This window comes from Dermacentor silvarum, chromosome 8 (assembly GCF_013339745.2).
Source record: "Dermacentor silvarum isolate Dsil-2018 chromosome 8, BIME_Dsil_1.4, whole genome shotgun sequence".
NCBI lineage: Eukaryota > Metazoa > Arthropoda > Arachnida > Ixodida > Ixodidae > Dermacentor > Dermacentor silvarum.
This window is the reverse complement of record NC_051161.1, coordinates 102,203,244-102,229,270: the sequence shown is the minus strand read 5'-3', so window position 1 is coordinate 102,229,270 and position 26,027 is coordinate 102,203,244. Positions and strand designations below refer to the sequence as shown.

Sequence of the window (26,027 nt, the reverse complement as noted above, 5' to 3'; positions counted from 1 at the left end):
AGAAACAGTGGACAGGTCTCATACTGCTAGTAGCTTTGTCTTGTACGTGGTATCACATGCATACCATCATCTGCAGCATAAAAGCAACGCTTCACTGCCAATTGAGAAGCATTTCTGCGATAGGCTTTCCCTCCATTCATTGGGCTATTCATAAGGATTATCTTCATTATAATGAAAATCATCTTTCTTTCTATTTGTAACGCAGAATCATTTAAGAGCATCGACAAGAGTACATATCTTTAGCAAAACAGGAAGCCCTGAAAATAATGAAAGCCATTTTATGGTTCGTATTCATGACCAGCGCCGTTCGCTTCCTTGAACGGTGAAGCGTACGTGATCTGGAACGCAGCTCCTTCTGGCGTTGCGCATATTTTACCAGTCACACAAGAATCAAGAACTCCGGCTTGTATTCCGTTCTTTTTTTAGCGAAATAAAAAGCGTAAGCGCAGATCGCGTCTTTCAACCGTTAAAACAAGTCTTTGCGCTGAACGTACGTGTCTTGCGTGCAAACAGCAGCTCTGGGGTTTACTCTATAGGACAATGGCTCCATAGCGTTCAGACGGGCACCCTGAGAGAGCAAAAAAAGAAAACAATGGGCACATCGCACTGCATAGATGGAAGAGTTGGACAAATTTAGCAAGAAGAAATACATTGCGGGGCATATAAAAGTGGTGCTCACTGACGAGCACAAATATTATTAAGACGAAGGCCTCTCGGTCGGTTTTATTTTCATTGTCCGTAGCTGGGTCCACTACCAAGAACAACTTCTCTTAAAATTAGGGGATAATCAGAGTAATGCCATCAACGTAACTTTCGAGAAATCATGTTTACTTGATGTTAAATATACATGAAGGTGTAGAAATATATGTATCTTAAAGTGTTGTAATTATTCCATCGCCCTGTCATCGCCGAACAGTCTTAAAAACTGATATTTATTCAAATTAATTGTCGTCGTTGAAGACTGCTGGAACTTGATATCTGCTAAAGATGAAAATAGGGCTGTTGCTTATGGCTGTTGTTATTCCGAGTAGATAATTTTTGCCAGCATTGTTTTTAGCAAGTAACTATTATTCCTTTGGTTTGAAAAAAAATACAATTTTAAGAGAGAAAAAATAAAGCAAGGAGGAAGAAGAGCAAAGTAATTGAGCAGGCTGGCTCAAGCACATTGGCACAAACCTAACGTCGTGAAAACTGCAGTTTGGCCTATGTTTTTTATTTCATTGAAGAATGAAGTTGTCGTAGCAAATATATGCATCCTGACCCATTTACTGAATCAACCAGATCTGATCGAGCGCATGAAGCTTTTCGAAACTGATTTCTTTGAGCGGCCAATACTATTTGAAATGGTGACACATCCATCTACTGCTGTATCGCGTTTATGGACCGCCCCTAGTAACTTTCTGGCAAATGAAAAAAGTAAGCCTACGCATACTGATACGAGGTGCGTCCGCTCGTTTCTTTGTGGGCTTGTTTCCTTTTTTTTAAAGTAAAGATTTTACTAAATGGAGTCGAAATAAAAACTGACCGTACAGTTTACCGTAATCCATTCAGTTTGTATTTAACCACAACTGTGTAAAGCAGGAACATTCATATCGACTTGGTTTATTCCAGGCTCTTCTTTAATGACTTTCTAATGATATAAACGGAACAAAGCGCACTGACCACAGACAGCACTACATACTACAAGCGCATGCAGACAAAGACAGCCCGCTCGCGATAGCCTCGCCGCTACCTACGCACGCGAATTTCGAACAACGCTTCACGACATCTGCCCACTCGCATTTTCTGCGCTTCACAAGAGTGCTAGTTATTTATTCAGCTGCTCAGTGCTTCCCTCGAGCAAGCCTCGAATTTTTTTTCGGTCGCAAGCTTCATACCGAGTTAGTACTGTAGCTTTTGCGCGTGTGTTTCGTTTTTTTTAATCCTCGTGGATACGTCGGCGGCGCAAGTTGCAGTCGATGTGTTTTCATTAAATTTTAGTTTTTTTTAATGCCTATCTCGAAACTTCTTCCTCGCTTGGCGCATAATTGCAGAGCACGATCGATAACTTCAACATGAGGCTGCAGTGAGAATTCCGAACCTTTTTGTGTGTTTGTCTTGAACCTCAGCGTAATTTAGGTAAAGCAAATCAGCAACACAAAGCTCGTAAAAAAGCATAAGTTCACATCTCTCCACATGCATTAGATTTAGGAACGTCTAGCCATTCCATTGCCTATTTTTGCTATCCTGATCTTATTACTCCATTTTACGGGACACAAAACTGGCTGCCGCGTTTTATAAGATCATCTCTGCTAATGCAGCAAGGCGCCTAAGAGCAAAAAGTGGTTGGGTTCCTAAGTGTAGTTCGAATTTCCAGCCGGAGCCGCCGAGCTTAGTGGCTTGCTGGGAGTCCAGCTACCTCTAGTTTTAGCGTTTATGGTAGGCGAAATTTCGTTGCGCGCCGCACATTATTAACAGCCCATTTATATCCCTTTCCCCAGTGCAGGGTAGCAAACCGGACGTGTGGCTGGTGAACCTCCCTGCCTTTCCTCTCTATTTCTTTTTCTCTCACTCCCTCCTACGCGCTTACCGCAACCTTGTCCCACAGTGGCAGTGACTCAAAGTAATTCTAAATACGTCAAGGGAACATGCACATTCCTTGTTCCACTTAGAATAAAAAGACAGTTGGTGCGAATATCACGCTCTCCCGTGCACAAATACAATTGCGCAATATCCAGGCGAAGCTATTTTATGGCATCACTGAGACTGATACGTATACTGCTTGTGCACTATAATGCATTTCTGCTTTGACACTGAAAGAGGAGAAAGGAATAAAACAATATTGAAAAGGGCTGCACAGCGCAAGACGAAATCCGGCGGACAAAAACGAGATAGAAATCAATATCTGAATATAGCATTTAGGCACCGGGCACGTTGAACCATCAATGCAGAGACTAGAGTACTCGCTGAATAACGGTCTTTTATGACGTCGCTTTATACCTGCATAGAAACTGCTCCGTCACACTGCATCACATGAGCTGGTGATGGTAAGTCACTGAAGGTACTCCTCCTCGTCAAGCAGCCTCAGTTACGCCTATGGTTAGTGCTTGACTCTGCTCGTTACTCTCTTGCTCTTGCACGGTCCACTGAAAGAGACCGTCGACATAATGCGTTTCTGTTGCTTCGCAAATTGTGCCACCATGTCGGCAGCCCACTGGTGCTCGCGTGTTTTGGTTTCCGCTCCATTACATGATTCATCCTTGATTGATTTATTATTTGGTCCTTTGGTAAATTGACTGAGTCGGTGCTGCAGCAATTATTAATTAATTATTAATTCACTCAGTGGTCCCTCATTACACATAAAGAAATGTAGAGCTTGTCTTGCAAAATTCGCCCTCCATTAGTATAAAGGAAATCTTCCGAAAACAGACAAAAAAAAAGGATTCGGTGTGCTGGAAGAAGCAGGCATGCAAATAAGGACGAAAAATACAATGACAGTCAGACATTATCACATTATCACATTATCGGCTGTCATACTCTCTTCAGACTACACTCTCAGTCAAATCCCGCCTATAACAGTGCCATCTATCCAGGATAAAAGTTCCAAATAACGAAGTTTACTATAGGCCCGAATATATGCGGCTCACAGTATAAGCGGGCCGCAGTTACGCGGCCCCCAAACACGGAGCCCGTTTGGTTAGCCGGGCACTTTTATGTGCTACAAAAGTTCAAAAATTCCTACGCTTACGAAGCAGCCCGCCACATAAATGGGTCATATTTATATGGTACAATAGTTAAAGATAACTATGATTACCAGGCGGTCCAGCGGGTAAATGGGTCATTTATGTGTGGTAAGAAAGTTCAAGATAGCGACGCTCACTATGTGGCCCAAATATGTGCGGCCTGTCGAGTAAGTGGTCCTTGATTAATTTTTCGCAGTGGTTTTTTATTTTTTTACACAGTACAATCGCACCATGGGGCGTACACAAGGCTTCATGCATCTGCACATGATGATATTTCCCAGAACATACGAGCAACAAAGCAAGAGCTGCTTCCACCGCTAGGTGGAAGACGAGCACTCTAACCTCTACACCACAAACGCGTTTTTTTTTCTTACATGGCATTTATTTCTGCGAGGTGACATAGTATGTACATCACGAACGCGTACATGTGAAACGGGCACATGTGCGACAGATATTTTAGTTCGTTTATGTGTCTAGAAATTGTCTTTTAAATATGGAATTAGCGTGGATAGTTTCCACATGAACTAGACACACTTCTTTTGTTGTTGCAAATGGCTTTGTGTCTACGTATATATCCAACTGGCAACAGTTGCGTGTCCTGCACATATGTATACCTACATTGATGTTGGTGTGCAAATATCACATTTATTGCTACAGTGTGGTTGTCCAATGGGCATGGTGTTCGACTGCTCAGTGCTCACCTCTTTCAATTTTTCGGTCATATAGCTGCGGCGTTTTCTTAAAACGCGAAATATAAACACGCCTGTTTGCAGTTCGCGGGTGCGCGTAAACAGCCCCAGTTGGGAGCCCTTTGCGGTGTCGCTAATCTGCAAAGTTCTAGTTCATGACGTTAAACCCGAAAAGTCAGTCTTTTCAACGATCGCTGCGAGAGCGCTCCAAATGTCGCCGATACTGGCGCACGTATACTTCTTGCTGTATTCGAATGTTTGCCTTGCGGCATATATACACACTTCAAAGTTTAGTATCTCAGGTTGTACTTGTGGCTTACGGTGGTGTTGATGATGTTACTACAGGCGCGGTTCGCCTGAAGACCTGGTCAGCAAGTGCTCCGCACCCAAGCGCGAATGAGGTGTCAACACTACATCTAGTGGCGTTTATCGCAGGACATGATTTCAACATCATGCTGCAGGCATAATGTCGCAATAGTAACAACAATAACAACAACGGCAACAATACGTTTCATGTTTAATGTAGACGCGAATAGTCACCTCATTTGTATACGGGCGCTTGAACATGAATCACCAGCTCATACTTATCGTAACGCCTATATCGGTCGTCCGGCTGCCTTTCTCAGCTGCGTATTTGCCAATGTTTACGTTAACTCTCCTGCGTACGCAAAGTGGCGTAGAGACCCCTTACGTCTTCTGCCGATCGAAATTCAGAATGTGTCGATGCCTGCTAAATCCTGCGGGCGCACTAATCAAACTTGACAAATCAACATAGAGGAGCGAAGATTTTCTTTGCAAAAAAATTAACATTTCAATCATTCCTACTGTCATATTTAAATCAAAGACATTTTTGCCTGCAGTCTCAGGTTTGGCGTGGCTACTAGTTGCTGCAGGATCGGTGGGTATCTCGAGGATATATTTGTGGCTATATATACGGGCTTCATATGTGCGCTGAAATCTAGTGGCAGAAAACGGGCCTATATCATCCGTGTATGCTGACCGAGAAAGTAGGACGGGTAGATGCACCTGTGTTCTTCAAAATGAAGAAAATAAATTCCTGCATGAAACCTGAACATTTAATGTCGGGTCATAGTTATAGCCAGAGCACGCCGATTTTCTCAGTGAGCTGTGCATCATTTAAAACTCGCATCATTTAAAACCAATTGTTTGATACTAAATACTTGATATAACCTTTCGATATGTGCCCATGGCCAATTCTTGGTCAATCCTCCAGAAAGGGCATGTACTACTCTGTGCGGCAAGCGGTACACAATTCCTAAATGTAGCGAGATCTCTGTGAATGAACCTGTCATCACTATTATTCCTCAGACAAACGTCATACATGGCTTCAATTCTCGTGACATCGCTACGTAGATGTCCCATACAGTGCCCACCATACTTAGTGCTTCTAGTTCGACATAGCTTGTGCAAGGTATAGCGCGTAAACATGCATAAAACTACAAAAATTACATCGTATAAAAGTTTTCACCTTCATACTGGAGAAACGTGATCATTTTATCAGGTCATACGGTGCATAAAATGAAAGCTAACACAATTGTACCTATTTCCGCTACTTGTAAAGTTTAAGTTACCGCTTCACTGCACGTGTATTCATCGCTGCACGTGTATTCCAACATGTGTACTTAACCTGCGTAATCTCATTCTCATAGTTTTCTTAAGCGTAACTAATAAACAGGACTCCTCTATCAGAGGACAAAACAGACACTTATCTCCGCCCGTGTAGCTTGAGTGAAGTATTGAAAAAAAAAAGTTGTCGCAGTTTCACCTGTAAGGCGAAGCATCAATTGCGATAGCAAACTTGTAGAGAGCTATACGGAGTAATGATATTAGCTTTATCAGCTGTATAAACTTGGACATGCAGCAGCATCGGCAACACGCAGAACTGGTGTCGACGCCATCGGCGTTTTGCCCGCGTTCGCTCAAAATGCGTGCGGCGTTGGTGACTGTTGCCGGAGCCTCTGATATAAATAGGCACTGCGTGCCGCAGCTAAACGTCGCCTCCCTTCCCTCCCCCTCCCCCACGGCCTCTCGCTCGTCGGAAGAAGGCGCGTTTGCTCTACATACATGGTGATTGTGAAGGAGAACTGAGACGCCTACTTCTGCAGCCCTTAAGCGAGCACGGCGCAGAACGCGCGTTTGTTCTCCGCCGTGCGTTCACTCCGCGTGAAAGACGCGCCCCTCGCGCCCTTTCACTCGCACATGCAGCGTTCGGCGCGCGGCGACGATTTCTTCTCCAAATGACGTCATACGGAACCCCACGGCGACGGCGACGGCGACGGCGACGGCAGAAATCTGCTTTTGAGTGTTCATATAATTGCTATCGCAATAAAATGAACTTGTACATTGTCCTTAATTGAAGGAAATATCTGCTCCATGTGTATCTGATCACACATACACAACTTGCAGTATAGCTGCGAACATGTACCAAACAGCCATTCATTTCGTCATAGCGCAGAAACCTTTTTAGGCGTATACTGGTACAAAACAACAAACTAGTCTCCCGTCTGTGTGTGCTGGTCACATGCCCTCACCCCCTCCAAGCTCCTTTTTATTTGAAATCAGCCAAATGCCCGGCTCCTAAGAGTACTCCTGATTTTAAACCCTGAAATCACAATAGTATGTAGCTATGGTTGCACAAAACTTGCAACTATATACTGTATTTTGAACAGTTTGCAGATGTTACTTGTTCTCTAACGTTGATCCACATAACTATTATTTGATTGAAACCTAGTCTAATGGCAGTAATTACATCATTCCATATTTTTACTCGCACCATATCCACTCTCTTTTGGGTTGCGAATATGTGTTGTGTATATCTCCATGTCCCTTTCCGTTAAAACAATAAAAAATTTATTCATAATATCTGCAAACCACAAATTGCCTTGACACTGTATCACAAAAACACGCGAACAAAAGCATCAACACACAACAGATCGGAAGGCGGTCTCTTGCTGTGCTCCCTCGGCTTCCCCTTTATATGCGCAAGCTCTGTTTTTTGTTCCCTCTCGCATCATGATATAAGAAGCCTATATTTTTCTATGGACATTGTTTTTTGCTTTGCAGCGCAAGAAAAGAAGAAAAAGGGGGATAGGACATGATAGCGGTAACGGCGGTGACGCGGCGGCAGCCATGGCAGTGGCAATGAATCTAGTGGGGAGAGAGGGGGAGGGGAGGTGATAGCGGCGTCTATGGCAGTCGCTATGAAGGGAGCAGGAGAGGAAGGGTGAATCCTGACATGCTGCGACGAACGTTTTGGGCGCCATTTCTGACATTCGTGCTTATATGCTGTTTTTCAGGCATGAACCTTTTACGCCTGGTCCGGGGTCGGTCATGGTTAACGCCTATTTTGATGGCCGCCAATGTTGAGCGTTATATAAGTGCCGGTTATGGGCAGGATGTTATCCAGAACTTCAGTGTGAATGTAGCGAAGCCGGTATGTTGACGTAATGGCTATTGCTATAGAATGCAGTGCCGAAACCTAGCAGATGAGTAATGTGTCATAAATCTGTTACGTACCTTTCCTAGATTATACAGCCATGCATAGTCTAACTTTATGGACGACAAACTATTGATAGTTGAATGCTAAACCACAAATGGTGTAGCACTTAACAAAAGCGAAGATTCTATGACCAGAACTATAAAATTGTGGTCTCTGTGCCACGTCACCTGTAAAAATGTACTGTGCCGTGAAGTACACATCTCTGGCAGACGCATGTTCTACCTGCTCCATAAAAATATATCTAGTGAAATGCATATTTGCCGCAGATAGGACACTACAAACTGGAAGATACATTAACGACGACATGGTCGGTAGTGTCTCTTCGTTTTTGTTTGACTGCTGTTTGTGGCATAATATGTGCCAACATCGGCTAGTTGGTTATTCAAATTCAGCCAGGAGCACCACTAAACACGCGGCATAGATGAAGGCACATGGAACAAGCGTAGCGCAAGGTGTTTTCCGTGCGCCTTCACCTAATTGCGTTTCATTAGAGCTGATCTCGCCCGCAAATGCGTCTCTCAGCAAATAATATCTAGGCCGAGAGGCAGTACTTCTGAAAGATTCCTACACAGACACGTGTCAAAGTACTAAAAGGCCTTTCCGTTTTTTTATATGCCTCTTTGTTTTCAGGTTGGCACGTGGGACGAGCGCCATGGAGTACACTACAGCAAGAATCAAAGTGAGGTTTACGAGGAGGTGGCTCACACCCTGCGAAATAAAACACTACGCGTCGTGACCATAGTGGTGCGTACCGACTTGATGTTATTTATTTTTCCATGTGACTAGACATATGGCGTCGATCCTTTACGTACATTTGAAATTAGTAGAAATTACGTGAAAAAATACAAAAAGAACTGTATGCTTTATTCTTCAAGCAACTATATAAATAAATTTGCTACGACCACAGTTAAAATGCCTGTTATTTCAAGTGGCGCTCTACCTTCTTGCTTTTAATTACTGGCGGTGTTTCGAGCAACTATGGTACGCTGTATTAGTTATGACGTACTCGAGCGGTTATTTGCGTGTGCTCCGGCGGTTATTGAAAGGTAGTCCATACAGAGCAAATAATCTTTACTGTGAACATAAACAGGCTCTATCGGGGATAATGAAGCCCGATTAGCGCTATTCGACCAGCTTACTCTGGTAAACGAGCTTTAAAGATAGTTTTTGCGAAGTAAACGTTACCAGAGCACTCTGAAAATACCAGTCTTGTATACCATAAAAAATGTGGTTGATCCCTCTTATATAGGAATCGGTATAGAACACGAAAGTGAAACGTGTCTTCACAGAAGTAGTGTAATGTTTATTGCACATTGATACATAATGTCTATTGGTGTTTTGTGGCTAAAGCGCCCTTAGGCGTTGATGCACCCACGCTGACGCCTGGTGGCACGTCTCCTCCATCACGACTACCAACGTCGATGACCATGAGCAACCGTCGTGCATATGGAAGCTGCACTACGCTGCACACGCTAGCACAACGCGAAAGACGAAGCACGTAACTGACACACTAATACAACGCGCAAGACAAAGCACGTAACTGAATCGTCACCGAGTCAAATCAGCGCGTACAGCGCGTCGTAATTGCAGCCTCCGCGATCAACTTCAGAAACATTTTCAGAGCTAATTGCGGAGGCCACGCTCCGCTGTGCTGAGTACGGTGAACGCCACCTAGGTGGCGTTGGTAGTGCTTCTTGATGCCAGCGTCCCTTCGAATGCTGGCATCGAGGCGTCGTAGTGCTGAGACCACCGAAGCGTTCACTGTCGGTGCGCGTTAGTGTCATAATGCAGTACTTCTCTTTTCTGCTCGTAGGCGGCGGCACCGCCCCGAGCAAGAGCGCGGGTACACGGAGGAGTGTTAGATATATAAGGCGCGTCTGTGTAGCTCTCTGCAAATGCGTTTGTGGCGCAATGGGTTAAACGCTCGGCGATCTATCGTCGCGGACCGAGAGGTCGTGGGTTCGATTTCCAAATTTTGCATGTTTGTGGAACTTTTTCTTCTGGTTTCTTTCTTTGTATTATGTTCTATGACGTATTTCCGTGACGGAAATACGTCAGTGAAGTCTTGGTGGACCCCGGCATAAAACACTTTCGTGTTAAAATATTTGCCTTGATTTTCCATTCGCCGCTTAAGAGTGCAGCAAGTGAAATGTTTCGTACCATTAAGGGCGCTGGTTTACCCAGTGGCTATGACCGTGACATTTAAAGTTGTCAAATCGTACGTTTTATTGGAATATAAAACATAGCACAATATACTGCTGCGGAAGAACAAGTCATAGTTGAAAACTCCGTATTAATTCTGACCGCCTGGGGGGTGCGCTCCAATATACCTGGCACTATATATTTTAGTGTTGTGCACCGTACGAGATTTTTTTTATTACAGAGGACACGGAATGGTGCAAACATTCAACCGTGAACCTTTCTGCCCTTGATTGCTTTCTTGCTGTTTGTCCACTATGGGTGTACGTTTGGCCTTGAGCGCATGCTAAAGTTGTTGCTTCGTATTTCTTTGCGCAGAGCGAACCCTACGTTATGTTGCACAAGGAATCCAAGTCTGCATCAGCGGGTGAAGATAGGCTGGACGGATTTTGCGTTGACATCCTTCGGCAGATGGCGCTGATGATGGGATTCCGCTTCGAACTGCGACTTGTGCGCGATGGTACCTACGGTACGGTGAACGCGCGCGGGGAGTGGAGTGGCATCATCCGCGAAGTCATGGACAGGGTGAGTCCTGACTACTCGCATGTCAACCTGCAAAGGGCCATCCCCCGTTAGCAAAATTATGCGTCCTGCTGTATACGTGGGGCCGCGACCATGAAAGACATACCGGTCGCACCAAATAGGTGAACAAACTTATCTGCACCAGAAAGAACAATATTAGAGTCCTTTGCCTACAGGGACGGCGATCGCCGAGGGGCATTTATGCGCCGACGTGGGGCGCTTTTGATGTCACATGCACTAGGCGTGTGTATACGGAGCCTTCATTAAAATCCCTGCATGTACGCTTCCTAGCGTCGGCAGAATCGCAGAACCCTCCAGGTATCCATGCAATCAACACGTCGTGCAGCGAGAGGTGATTGCAAAAACAAACGCACCTCCTGCATTATTGACAATTAGTTGTAATCATTCCATGCATTGTAAATCATTTCATTTCACTAAAGGGCTAGTATGTGCCACGGAACTCTTTATTTTAACAATATACAATACACCACTTTGCAAATAAAAGCGTATGAGTGCAACGTTATCTAGGCTATTGTTAATGGTTCTTTTAGAGCGGAGCAGCATATGGCTGAGATCCGGGGTTTTGTTGTGTCTGTGTGTACAAAACTATCATCATCAGCAATGGATCGAGCGTCGCTGTATTTTTCCACAGCTGGCTCGTTGGCGCCCCTCGGCGCAATCGCGCGAACGCGCTCGTGCCACTGTTCCCGTGTTCGTCGTCGTCTTCTTCCACAGCTGGCTCTGTTGCCGCTCATCACTGCGGCGTAGAATTTCACTTCTCTTCTGTCGTCGTAATAGGGAGGTCGCGTTTACGGGGGTATGAGCCATTGCTTAAGAGGGTTTGAGCCATTCATCGTCTTAAGTGAAGGGCGCATTTAATAACAGATGTGATACGTGAATGTGTGTGCGTACCTATCTTGACTATACCACCGATCAGGAGAATAAATATGGTAGTACTACTGTTCAAAATTCTGCGTCACCTCTGTGTCGTGTGGTAAACAGCTTCGCTGGTCATCCGTCTCCACGGAGTAGAATGGCTCATGCGTTTTATTTTGTTCTAGTTATACTCCATGGCGACATCACTACAAGGAAACCTACTACAAAAGCCTCTTAGCTGCAATTTTAAACTCTGTCTTCGTAGATTGTAAAAGATATAGTGAGGGACGTAGCGTGCTGTTCGGCGTCTGGGGAGAATAGTGGGCTTCAGGAAATACAAGGGAGCGCTCGTTACATTAGAGATTGTATGGCACGAACGCGCAAAAGTGAAGGAAGGAAAGAGTGGAGAAGGAAAGGCAGGGAGGTTAACCAGTTCAGCACAGCCGGTTCGCTACCCTACACATGGGAGCGGCATGAGGGGGAATGAAAGATGAGGAGGACAACTAATAGCACTGGTATGCAGTATATACTTGGGAACACTACAGAGCTCGAACTACCGAACCACTCTACAGTAGCAGTTTCGCATTTAGTGTACATTTTAGATGCCTCATACCGTATTTTCTAGAGTAATATCAAGAACTTTTCATACGGCATACGTAGGCAAAATTACGAGAAATGTTTCTAGTTAAACTAAAAAAACAGTGATAGGGTAAGCGGAGCATTAGACAATTACACGAAGTAAGGTCTCTAGTTTTAGAGGTCCCATAAGTTGCAGTAAACATTACCTTACTAATTAAATTAACAAGCATGGTGTCACACGCACACACACAAACCTGAACGGAGCTCAATCGGTGACCTTGATCACTCGCTTTAAAACTTAATCACAAAGCTGGCGTGATGAAGTGCGCCGTTAGGAGGGAGGGAATGCTTCGTGCGTGTGCGAAACATGTGATTACGTTACCTCGAACTCTAAATGCGCAGGAACACAGCGTGCATGAAGCAACTATCCATTTAAGGCTTTGCACTTGCCGTAGATTTTCTCCAAGATACGGCACACGAGCCGTATGTGCTCAGCCACGCGGATAGCCATGTGCAGCCCCGGCCGTGCTAAAGTAAGACACGCGCGCTCACCTCGCGAGCAGGCGCTTGGTCCCATGACCTCCGGCATCGAGACCACGGGAAGAAGGCGCGCGTCAAGTCACCGTCCTTCTTGGCGCACCCTCGCAGGTTTTTCCTCCTATCCACAACATACTCCTCACGGGCAGCTAGCTCCTTATCGTAATTGGACTTTAAGTGAACATCACGGAAAAGGTCAATATTCGCGTGGAGTGTCCACACATTTGCGATCACAGTAGAAAGTGGCACATTTATCTTCATAAACACTCGTTCATTAGAGACTATTGTGACATTTCTATTGATGAGGGAGCGTGGAAGCCCCATCACAGTCAGATTTCGTAGTTTGAACTACTTCGACTGATGTTTCCTTCGCACTCATCGCAACGTACTCCTGCAGGCGCTAGTAGCAAAATAGAAATAAAAAATAATATTCGCAGTGACATTCTTTCAATATCGCTCAGTCAGGTACTGAATGAGAACTGAGAACGTCTAGAGCCATACGCGATTGATTCCAGTTCTTTTGGGTAAATTGTTTCGAAGATTTGAAGTTGGAGGCTAAAAAACTGCGATAGCACACAAAGCCGCAGGCCATTCATGGTTATAGTCAGTGTTTGTGACGTTGATTGTTCCATGGTGACAAGTACCACTTTTAAAGAGATGCATTTTTGTGTCGCTGATGTGGAACTTGGTCGCTTCTAATTTGTCTTGCATGTGTATGCCGCACATATAGTATGTTTTCATATTAACACCGCTGAAGTGAATAGGTTGTATCTATGTTCAGACAAAAATGTTCAGAAACAAATATCAAGAGCGCAAGGCTTTGAATTGTGTATTGATTGGCGTTATAGAAAGTACCACAGAAATCATCGGTTAAACCCGACGAGACTGTACGTTAATCGTTCTTTTTGGGAATACCATTGGCTTCACCACAATAAAGAAACAGCGGAAACTGAAAGGCAAAAAATGTCACGTCTTGTCGCACGAAACAATCACTTTCAAGCCTACTCTAACAAACTGAGGGCACCTCTCTTGCGAATGCAGGCGTTCTTGGTAAATGAATGAATTCATAAACATGTGGACCATTTTTTGTTCAGTACAGTGAGTGGCAACACCAGTAGACATAACCAGTTGTCAGCGGGGCAAACAATTCATAGATATTTTTTCTCAATATCAATTTGAAGCTCTTTTGATGAGATTTAGCGTCGTAGCGCTACTAGAACATTTCGCAGTTTCATAAACATGCGAGTTTAGTTGTGTGCTGCGCGTCTGACCACTGAGCACGTGCACAACCAGCAATCGCAATTTTCTCCTGAAAGTTGTGTCCAAAAAAGAGGTAAACAAAAGGGACGTCGCTTTATGATAGAGAATGTTTGCGGAATAACTAGTATGCGCCATCCAAAAAAGTAATGAAAGCTGTCAGCGACAACAGAATCCTGGTTTATGGGGAGACTACCCCTTTCATCGTACAGAGTTCTCGCCTCGTTAATCATTGCGCACACGAGCTCAAAGGCGATGGCCGCCTGCGGAGTCCTACATAATCGTCGCCAATAGGAGGCGGAGGAGGTCGCCTGGGGGACCGGCAACGGGTGCGTTCGCGTCGCTCGTTTCCCCATATGGATTTTGCGCCTTTGGAGGACCCCTTGTTTACACGCCTCTCTTTGTTGTGCCGTGCGCTTCACGGGGCAGCAAAGAAGGGAGCGTTTTCCAATAGGTTTCTAGAAACGCGTCTGGCTGCTGTTTTCTGTACTTTATTTATGACTTGTTATTCAGGAATACCCTTTTTCGTATTTTAGTAAATGTTTTTCTGAAACCTGCAAAAATATTCCGCATAGCTTTTAAATCTTTAATGCTCTCTGTAAGTAAAAAAACTGTGTTAAACCTAGTGTCTATTCTTCTGCTAAATGATCTAAAGAAATCGCACCACTAAGTGATCCCTTCGGCTACGAAGTGATTTACAGCGACAGAAACTATAATTCTCTTGTTGTAAAGACTGCAATCTTGTTTTTTTTTTTGCTTCTTTGCTGGTTCTTCAAATGATTTCGCTCACCCAAGCGGCGAGAATGGCCAAGTCAGTAATTAAAGGGCGGTTAAATGCCGTAGGGGGTGGGTGGGGGTGAGGCGCGCGGTTGTTGATTGTTGCATTAGTTGAACGTAAGTATGCTTAGTTAGCGTGCAAGGTGGGTTCTCGTGCTTTCCCAAACTGTTGCTGGAAAAGGCTTCTCTGTTTTCAGCCTCTGTGAGTCGTTTTCAAGATTTCATATGGGGATTATTCACCTATAGGTGGCTATACCCTCTTCCACAACAAATTGTATGCGCAAAATGATCCAATGCTACATACAAGAGTGGCGCGAAAGAAATTATTTCTTTTCCTATACATTTTTAATGTTCATACTACGTGAATTTTCGTGGTGTGAAGCTCGTAACTCTTTATGTTCACCAGTACATATTCGGCTATGCGATATAGAGAGGCTTCTGCGTTTTCTGTTTAAACAGCAAGAACAAGGAAACATTGAAAAATTATGTTCACTGAAGTTTTTCCGAAATTCACATCTAAGCAAAAAGGATGAGTAGAACCAAACTTACAAGAGAGCTAAGACAGTGACCAGCGCGCATATGTGAGCTTACATGCTCTTCAATGCAGGGAGCATAACAGCGTTAAGTCATGCGTCATGTTGTTGCTTAGGCAATCGCTACATTTTATTACTGCGATAGAAATTATATGGACACTCCAAGCGCATTTTTACCGTCTCCGTCGTCATCGCCGTGAGGTTCCGTATAAAGTCCAACGGCAACAAAATCGTCGCTGTGTGTGCGCGTGAAAGCGTGCCAGCGTGAGCCGGCAATGCAGCTTAATCTCGCGCACGCGATCGAAGAAGGTGGCCGGAAGCGCGCGGTCTTCGTTCACTCGCGAGGCACGGGGGGAGGGGGGTGGCAACAGGGAGGAAGGTGCGTTCTGCTCCCGCGGCTGCTGCTCACGAAGCTGCCGCGCAGGAGCCGTATCTTGATAGTGATCTGTGACGTGGACGAAGTGTGAGCCCTGGGGGCCTCATCTTCAAAGCGATCTGCGATGGGGACAAAGTGCGTGCGCCGAGTGCCGGTAGCTTCGTATGCGCTGTGCTTTCGACGCTTAGTTCCCGTTAAAGTGAGAGACAGCACGAAAGTCAATTTTCTCGCTGCCGCTGGCGCGCTTTTTCACTCCAGCATTTTGATGAGTACTCGTGGTGATCGAGTGAGATGTGTTCATGTTTACCTGTGCGCGCGTGACATCGTGCTTGTTTATTTAGTTAGTAAGCGAATATCTACAACTTTATACGGCCGATAGAACTACTACCCTTACTTCGTATAGCTGTCTACTAATTTGCTATTGCAATCGGTGCTTCGCCTTTCGGGCGAAATTGCGACTATCCTTATACACAATTATTCTTATTTGTTTCATTCAATGCTCGTGGTTCGGTTCTGTTTCATTTACAGCTTGTCTCTTGTCTCGCCGTCTTTACCGTGCCTCTTTTTTTCTGTATTCTTTGCCAGAACTCTATCCCCTAATAACTATCCCAGTAAAGTCTCAATCAATTTTTTTTTATGTCAATGGCACTCACTCTTAATATCTGCACATTCTCATATCCGGATTGCATTGTGTCCTTTCTAGACTGTTTCAGTAAAACGTATTAGTTTTTTATGTAAAAGAATGTTGAAGAGCACTATACGCAGTTATATAGCACTTTCGGCGCTAAATGTCAAAATTGCAACAAATTGACCAAAGGTTATCTGGAAAAACTTATTCACCAAGAACAACGTTACTGGTGCAATTATGAAGCCAAGAAAAGCATGCTTGCCCATACTCTGGAAGAATAGAAACCAAAACCGCTCAACCACCGGTATAAGCAAGTAGCATTGCTTGAAGTTCAAGCCAAAGTTATTTGGCAACCGTAACGATAAAAGTAATTTCAAGCATGAGTAGAAATTGCCTATGAATGCATTGTAAGGGAACCGTAAGCGCCATTCAAAATTATATCGCCGGAAAGATTGACGAAGCAGTCAAAATGGCTGCAGCATGAAATGAGAGGGAAAGAAACTTGGCATACGACAGGGAAAGATGTATGCAGTCAACGATGAGCAGGGTAATGTCATCAGCAATTTCGATGATGTATTAAAAGCAGCAGAAGAATTCTATACTGACTTTACAGTACCCAGAGCAACCACGCAACCTTCTTTGCAATAAGTGATGAACAGAATACACAGTCTCTTTCTATAACTAGCGATGAAGTTTGAAGACTCTTGGAAGACATATCCCGGGAAAAAGCGACAGGAGAAATGGACTGCCTGTCGATTTAATCAAACTTTTATCAAACGATGGATAGTAGCCATATCCAACTTGCGCATTTTGAAGTGCTATCGATAGCTCAATAAGAAGTGAAGTCCGCCAAGGCGCTTATCCAGGAGCGGCCTGGAGTGAGCGCACGCTGGACTGGAAATGGTGCGCGTGGTCTGACCTTATGTTGCGCGTGGTTCGAGGGTTGTTAAATGTTCGAAATTAGTCGAAAGACGGCTACGACACCGATAAGCAGGGTGGCCAAAGTTTAATTGCTACGCGGGCGGCCGCGGCCGAGCGTGAGCAGGCGATAGTCGGCTTCTTTCGGAAGTACGTGAATATTATCGAAATTCGAATACAGATTTACGGTTACTTCGTCAATAACGATACACAGTAGCAGTAGGAAGGAGCGCATTTATCCAAACATCCTTCTTGATCGTTGTCAGCGATTGGCCAATAGCAATCGCGTACGGCAATCTGCTATATTTCGAAATAAAGCGTCCAGAAATAAGTAAAGAGCAGGCTTCTTTTAAAAAGTGACCATTTGGGGAAAAGGTGACTTCGTGCTCCACTTCGAGCTCCACGCGCCGCTCACGACTGCAAAACTTTGGCTGAGCTGTTCTCAGCAGCGTATGCTATCCGCGAACTATGTTTTTTACCAAGCCCAAGGGGGGGTTAAGGACCCCTTTAAGGACCACGAAAAAGCTATCGAACAAAAAAAAAATTGGCGTAAAGTTAAGACGCAGGAAAGAGAGCGGTGTGAATCAAAGAGCAAAAAGGGATAGCCGATATTCTAACAGACATTAAGAGAAAAAGATGGAGCTGGGCAGGCCTTGTATTGCGTTGGGCAGATAACCAGTGGACCATAAGAGCTACAGAATGGGTGCCAAGAGAAGAGAAGCGCAGTCGAGGACGGCAACAAATACGTGTGGTTATGAAATTAGGAAATGTGCAGGCGCAAGTTGGAATAAGCTATCGCAAGACACGGGTAATTGGAGATCGCAGTGAGACGCGTTCTTCCTGTAGTGAACATAAACATAAGCTGATGATGATGATAATGATGACAATGATGACGATGTTGACGATGATGATGAAGAGAACAATGCCACAGTCACACACCTGTGCTTTCTGTTTAAAATAAACCAGTCTTTTTCACAGCTCGTGTTGATCATTACGATCATGATAAATGACCTGGCTATCCGCGAAACCTTGTTAACGCGCTGAGCGCAGTACGAGTGTTGCAGCCCAATGCCTTTAAGAAAAGTTCTTCAACTCGCTTTGAGAAATGAAGTGCTGCCGACTATGCGTAAACGAAACAAACAGCCCGCTACCAAACTTGCCACTGGCAGGATTTTCGGGCAAGTCAAACGAGCCACTCAGATATCTTGTTGTCTTAGCACTCCCCTTCTTTGCATTCGCACTTCGGCCGGCTTTCACTACAGTGGTACATCCAAGTCCGTTAGCCTCTTGGAAACGAACGAGCTGTTTGTTTCTCTTTACTTTATTTCAAGCTCAGCTCTGGTATCAGAGTACGCGGTCCTTTGATCCTCGCTTATCGTATTAGCGGGAGGGCTTTCGCGTCGTCTTGTCCTCAGTTTCTTTCCGAAAGAAGTGTTGCTGCGAGTGTGAGATAAACACTGGAAGCTTACCCAACGTCAGCTCTTCGCAAAAACAAAGTTCGATGCCTTTCAGCTTTTACAGAGTACACTGTTGCTGCCCGGATGGTGAAACTATTTAACCATGCTTCTGCGGATCTCCAATGAGCTTTTGTTTCCTTGAAATGCTTTCGTGCGTGGACACTGCATTGTAGCGACTCGGTAATGCGGGAAAATAACGGACCCGGGCTTTTCTGAAATTTTAAAGCATATTCGATGTTTTTTTCGAAACCATGCACACACAACGTGGCTGTTTAGTGCAGCCCACACTTAACAGGAAACTTAATTTAGCTAAAGAGCTCATATCTAAACACATGGGAATAAATCTTTTTTTTCTCGGTTATTGCGGTACCAATTTTCACAACGTTTGTTGCAGTGAAAATGAAAAGTTGCAATTTTGTAACTATAGCAAGTGAATGTTTATTGATATAACTTGAAAAAAAGGATAATACTGACATTGGAAAAATACAATAAATTTGTAGTATCCAAGTATACGACTCTCTATCTCAGGAAAAAACAACACAAAAACAGTTTCACTATTTACGTCTAAAGCGGTCAAAACTGCTGTAATAGAGATCACTCAGGACTGACAGACATACAGACAAAAACCTTTATTGAGATCACTCAGGAATATACTTCGAATTTCTTAGTAGGAGTTTATCAAAACCCCTGTAAACGCTGTGACAAGTTCGCGTACATTGCAAATTCATAGCATGATTTGTCCGCCTATAATACCCTAAATGATGCAGTTTACATAACGGTGACATCTATTTTTGGCGCACCTGCGGAATTGTAAATTGCTTGATTTTACCTTGTTTAATATAACGAATGTGCGGAAGTTTGAGGACCATTGTAAAAAAATGAGGTCGTATAATACTATATTTCTTCTTATAGTTGTTTTCTAAAATACAGCACGTTTCGTTAAAGCCAATAAGGTGATTGCTTCATAGTATAATTTTTGCGGTTTACATGTACTTGAATACATGAGAATCAGAGTTGGCTCCTAAGTGAAGCTTCCTCTTAGGAACAACAAATACTGCCTTTCATGAAAAGCCAGAGTTGCTGAGTACACTCACGCGAATATTCGGAACCTGCCCCTAATAGCTGTAATAAAATAAGCACAAAAATAATTATCTAGGCCTCCCGCATGCTACGAATGAAGTCGATGTGCAATTTATTTGCGCGTAGCCGCTGTCAATAACCTTGTTTTGGGTTCTGCGAGGAAGTAAAATATGCACGAAATGGTTGTGTAATGTGAGAAATTACATGGGTGACGACAACGGCAATGTGTCGGCAATACGAAGATGATGGCGAGGGCGACCAGCTCTTACGACGTGAATTCGTCGCGATTGTGCGGAATCGAATTCAAGGCTCTGGGGGGGGGGGGGGGGGGGGGGCAAATTTCACACCCTAATAATATTATCTCACTATTTAAAGGCATCGCCAGAGCGTGTGAAATCCATTGTTTAGCCAAACTCTACCTGCCAGCATAGCGCTCTTGTACTCTAAAAGTTTCCGCCTGTGGTTTCGCTTTCGGGTTTGCACTGGTGTCTCTAGTTCACACGAAGTCTTGTGCCTTAAAGCATTCCCATCAATGCTTGTATTCTCTGTTGGCTTGCGCCATCATGCCGGGGCACGAAACAACGAACACACGTTGGTAGTCAGCTATGTATATACGTTAGTCCTTAAACGCCTTCGCCGTTCTTCGTATAGTGTGCCACTTGCTGCGACTTGCGTATAAAAACAAAAGTGAAGATTTAGTTAACCGAAAAGAAAGAGGGAAGTTGATCTATTAATCTAGTGCATAGAGTCGAGATAGAGGGAGATAAGAGAGAAATGAGAAAGGAAGCGCAGGGAAGTGAACCAGACGTACGTACCTTAGGCGGGAGGCAGAGGGCTAAGAGATAAACGAAAAAAAAAAGAAGAAAGGAGAAAGAGCATTAAGGCTACCGCATCATCCGGAGGTACACATCTACACCACACTTAGTCACTGAGTTCACGATACTTCCGGAAATGCGGGAATTCGCATGTCGCTTTTTAAGATTAACATTTCAGTTCTCATCGTGGGGCTCGATTAGATTGGGAACACATGTGGGGTCCGTGCAAATATAATTGACCACTTTGTAGTGTTCTCTACTAACTGAGGAGCTGATGTAATTATAGTTAAATAGCGTATGGAACTTGATAGGTTAGGCCGGCGGCTGAGCTGTGAGAATGTACTGACGTATCAGAATTATGGGCGAGGCCTGATGCCTCTAGTAGTCCAGTGATACATTGCTGAACTTTGAAATTTGGTAACTGGGAGAGGCTTTCGCTCTACAGTGGCCACAAGGTAAGTTTAATGATGATGATAATAATGACGATGATGCTATCCCTTCTAAATCTGCGTTATTGGCACCACAAGTATAACCATAATCGTGTTGAACTTCTGCGGACTTTATGGTAGAGTGTGAACTTGGGTGTTCATTTACTTTATATTTATGGCGGTAAACTTCTTTATGTGCCAATGACGGCAAACTTATCATTAATTTCATTCGCATTTTCCCTTTCTATTACTATGAGTATTACTATGAGTATCATAATTTTCCTTTCACCACTCCCTTCTGTAACGCATTCGGGAATAGAATTGAAATAAATGACAAATAAATGAATAATAATTATATATTTCATTATTTCAACCACACACTTGAGTGATTTATACAATGCATAAAATTTTCAATACGTACGATATGTTTATGCAGTTATTTCGTTCTACGCTTTCATTCGCTTCATAGTCTGTTGATTGACTTCATGTGGCGGCTATCTAATAGTTGAACCTGGATAAACATTGCGCACACTCCGGATACAATTCATAAACTGCAATATTGGTCGTAAAGTAAAAACTTGAAAACCTAATTAGTGCAGTTTTTATATAGCTCTTTATACATTGCAATTTCTCGTGCAGTAATGTCCACCTCATTGTTCTGCTACTTGCCACAGGCAATTTTTGAAGACTCTAGTCAGTTAAGAAAGAGAAAATATAAAATTATATATATATATATATATATATATATATATATATATATATATGCCCTTGCGTGCGTGTGCACCAAGTGCAATTAACCTGCAGTCGTGTATCTGTGTCAGCGCTATTGCTGTTCACATCATACTCGCGCAGTAGTTCAGTATGCACTGAATGCACGCGCAGGAAGCCGACCTGGCCATCGGCGACCTGACCATCACGGTGTCACGATCGCGCGCGGTGGACTTCACGTTGCCCTTCATGCACACTGGCATCGGCATCCTGTACCGGCGGCCCGTGCAGGAGTCACGTCTCTTCTACTTCCTGTTGCCTTTGTCTCTGGACGTGTGGCTCTGCCTCCTGGCCGCCTACCTGGGCGCTGCGGTGATGCTCCACTTGGCGGCGCGCATGGCCCCCGGCGAATGGCACGTGCCGAGGCACGGTCCCAAGTGTGACTGCGACCGGTCATCGGGTGCGGACAAACCGCGAAATGCGCTCGGTCTTGGCGAGAGCCTCTGGTACGCCACTGCGGCGCTCCTGTTCCAGAGTTGTGAGACCAGTCCGAGGTAGGTTTACCGAAATAAACTTTATCCACCAGGAGTTACACGCTTAGGTTTACTGGTGGTGCTTTCGACTGGTCGTCTTCGAGTGCTGTAGAGGGCTCACGCGGTGCAGAACATTCGGCTAGTCAAAATCGAGCGCTTGGAACACATTGGCCTGGTTTAAGCAGGGCGCCTCGATACCACTCGGAGGGCTCTGAGGCGCTCTCTCCTTCCAGCCGGGGTGTGGGAGCGAGGTCTGAAAGAATTCCGTTCATGTGACTACTTCAGCTGCTCTGGAAATATCCGAACGCTCAGCTGCTCAGAGCAATCGAGTTGGAGCGTGATAGGAACCAGTCGATTGGTCAATGACTGCGAAGCGCACAATATTGAGCACCAAACTTAACGAACATGGCAGTTCGACGTCCATTGTTTTGCTTGGAGCACCAACTGTATATGGCCCAAACTTGTGTGTTTTACAATGTTAACTATACAGTACGTTACGATGGTTACATGCTATTGCGATGAACTCGACGTCAAGAAATCAATTACGGAATGATTTTGAACTTGCTGTGAACCTACAACTGTCTGTTTATGGGAAACTTTCGCATGGAGTGAATGTCTGAAGAAATAAAAGGTTTTGAGGCGGGGTCACATTCAGAATTTGCCCCCTTCGATGCGGGTAGGAGTTATATTGGGACTGGCAAAATAATAATGGCTGGTATAATAATGCCGGGAATAGCAGAGAATAATACTCGACTGCTACCATCACCCTCCGTAGAACCCTCTCAATAATACACTTAAATCGAACACTCCACAATTTCGACCATGTGTTATTCAAGTGTTGATGAAACAATATATGTCATACCAAGTCTACCCACTCTGTATTTTCCCAATGTTTGCAGGGCGGCGTCCACAAGGCTTATTGCCATCAGCTGGTGGGTGTTCTCGCTGATCATGGTTTCCTTCTACACGGCCAACATGGCCGCCTTCCTGGTCAACGAGAAGCTCCAGTTTCCCATAGAAAACGTTCATGACCTGGCTGCCCAGTCGAAGATTAGGTATGGCTGTGTGGCGTCGGGTTCAACGGAGACGTTTTTCAAGGTAATTTAAAAGGGGGTGCAGTACTGCTTCACCTCTGGCTTCCTTGTCATTGTATATGTCATATGAATCTCCGAACAACTTGACATACCGTACGTCAGTAAGCTCGCGAGTCGTTCAGTGTTATAGCTACAATAATGAATTTAGAGCTAACAAACCGATCAAATAGGAGGAGGGGAGGGGTTGCATAAAGAGCGAACGATCGCATTCCTGATTTCTGGCACTAAATGCATTATTGTTCGACATGCACCAATAGCCCGACAGCAAGTATAGCTAGGCGTATAGCTACATTTATCATTATAAATGAAAGAAACAAAGTAGAGTGCGTCTTGATTGTGATGAAGGACCGTGATGGAAAATTCAATTTCCAGCGCTTCTCAGCTGAAATACGAACAACTTCTGGGGATAAGGATGTTATTCAAAATTCAGTGGCATGCATGTGATATGCACTGTCGCGATATGAATTAAGGCCCGTAGTTCTCAAAGTTCTTAGAAACTCTTTCTTTGTGGGGAGTGCTCAAGCGTTGTTTTCGCACGGGCAAATAATTTTCGAGTCGTCGTAGAAATGCAACGCAGGCTTCGGTAAATATCTGTCTGATGAATATCGACTGCAAGTATTCCCATTCGAATGAATTACTTTGCATATACCTTGACCCAGGACCAAGTTGAAAGCCAGTGCAGCATGTTCCCCTTTTGTTGCTCTCGCCGTCCCTACAGGAATCGAAACTGGAGCCGTACGAACGCATGTGGACGGTGATGTCGAACAACCGCGATGATTCCCTTGCGTCATCGACCGCCGAAGGCGTGGAGCGCGTCCGACGGGGCGACTACGCTTTCCTGATGGAGGCAGCCACCATCGAGTACCTCACAGACAGAGATTGCCAGCTGGCTCAGATTGGGGGACCCCTCGACTCCAAGGGATATGGATTCGCACTGCCAAGGGGTGAGCGCCTTGTGTCTGTGATGACAAGCGCTTTTTGTTGTTTGTTCGCACGTCATATCTGAATGTATTCGTGATTTTTTTACCTCGTGGGCTAGCCTGCAGCATTGTAAGCTACACTGCCTCACGCTTGCATTTGAAGCGCAAGCATTCACTTCTCAAAGAGGTCTCGCATCATACTTTACTCTTTGCTTGAACAGTCGAATCAAACGCTGCCCTTAGTAGTTTAATCAAAGTTAACAAATGTCTGTAACTTATACATTGGTCACTTTTTTCTCAAGCGCTAGTGACAGGTTTGTAGATTTAGTGAATTGCTTGGACAGAAAGAGTTCACTTGGCCGTGTCTACATGACTAGGCCTTCGTGCTCTAGTGCGTTAATGTGGAATTCAAACATGCCAAATCTTACACTCTTTCATACTACATGACACGTCTCACTGTCCAACGTGGTAGCTCAGTGGCTATGGCGTTGCGCTCGTGAGCACATGGTCCCGGGTTCGATCCCAGACCCGGTGGCTGCATTCTATTAGGGCGCAAAGCAAACGCTCATGTACCACGCATTGGGTTAACTTTAGAGAACTCCAGGTGGTTAAAATAAATCTGGAGCCCCCAGCCACGTTTCGCCTTTTAAAAATATCATGGTTTTCGCACTTAAACTCTGGAATAATCAGCAACTCAGCAAGAACCGAGAGTTCTGGCTGCGTACATGCAGATTTTAAAGGGAAGTTTTGTTTTCGAACCTTCTTGGATTTTCCTGACAGTGGCTGCTGGCTAGGCGCGGCTGCAAGACAGCAGCTAAATGGCTCAAATTAAAGCTAAATGGCTCAAATTAAAAAAAAATAATGATCTGCCCGATGGTGAAATTGAATCTCCTCCCTCCAGCACAACAGCCCTTTGCTGTCTTAGGCCACGATCGCTTCTTTATGGTAAATAATACAACCATAAAACTTACGCGTATATGTGATATACATAGCAGCGAAAACAGCAAACGCCACGTCCGAAAGGGCAAAAGACACCAGCCCTTACCCTGCCCAGAAAAGAGAGGTAATCGAAGCTTGTCGTGTGTATCGGACATTCCTGGTAATTTACTTTCTTTCTCTCTTCCTCTCTTTCTATCTCTATCCCTCTTTTTTTCTTCCTTTCTCTCTCTTTCTCTATTACTTGCTTTCTTTCTCTCTGTCGCTCTTTCTTTTTGTCCCTGGTATGTGCCATTGAGCTTGGACCCTTTCTGCACTAACACCAGGATCGGCCCACTTTTCAGCGTGACACCACCACCACCGCCGACACTTGGAAGCCTATAAAGCTTTCCTTAAACAAAAAAAAATCAGAGTACAATTATACACTGATATGCTGCTACTTATGGAGTTGCACAGTTTATGAAAAACTCGCATGTTAGCTCGCAATCCAGATGCAATTGTATTTGCGCCGTCACATTTCGCTCAAATGAGTCCAAAGAAAAAAAGACGGAACGACTTTTATGATTAAAGATATTTTCAACCAGACTTGTATTCATTGTTGATGAAGCGGATCCTTTCTGCCTCTCTTTTGAGAAATGTTTGCTGTATTAGGCCATAATAACACGCATACTCCTATCGTGCCAATGCCAACTCGATCTTTGATATAATCGCCGCGCGTTATTTACAATGATGATTTCAATACCATGGCACATACCTACAACAGGTGATTGGCCATGAAGAGCATGGTACATTTACAATAAATAGCAATAAATAAAGACATACAAGCTACATATATACAAGGAGCTGTCACAGTGCATAGCACGAATTCGCGAGACCACACGTGCGCCCGCCAGTTTCGTTTACACCAGGAACGCCGGAATAAA

At 44.4% G+C, this 26,027-nt stretch overlaps 1 protein-coding gene across 1 annotated transcript in view; it reads left to right on the top strand.

Moving 5' to 3' along the window:
* LOC119461601 (glutamate receptor ionotropic, kainate 2) overlaps positions 1–26,027 on the top strand; it is a 237,773-nt gene that overhangs the window by 203,455 nt on the left and 8,291 nt on the right. Inside the window, exons 9-13 of the mRNA XM_037722955.2 lie at positions 8,562–8,675; positions 10,449–10,655; positions 21,796–22,175; positions 23,054–23,252; positions 23,967–24,192. Coding sequence (XP_037578883.1) covers positions 8,562–8,675; positions 10,449–10,655; positions 21,796–22,175; positions 23,054–23,252; positions 23,967–24,192 — 1,126 coding nt within the window. The remainder of the gene's footprint in view (positions 1–8,561; positions 8,676–10,448; positions 10,656–21,795; positions 22,176–23,053; positions 23,253–23,966; positions 24,193–26,027) is intronic.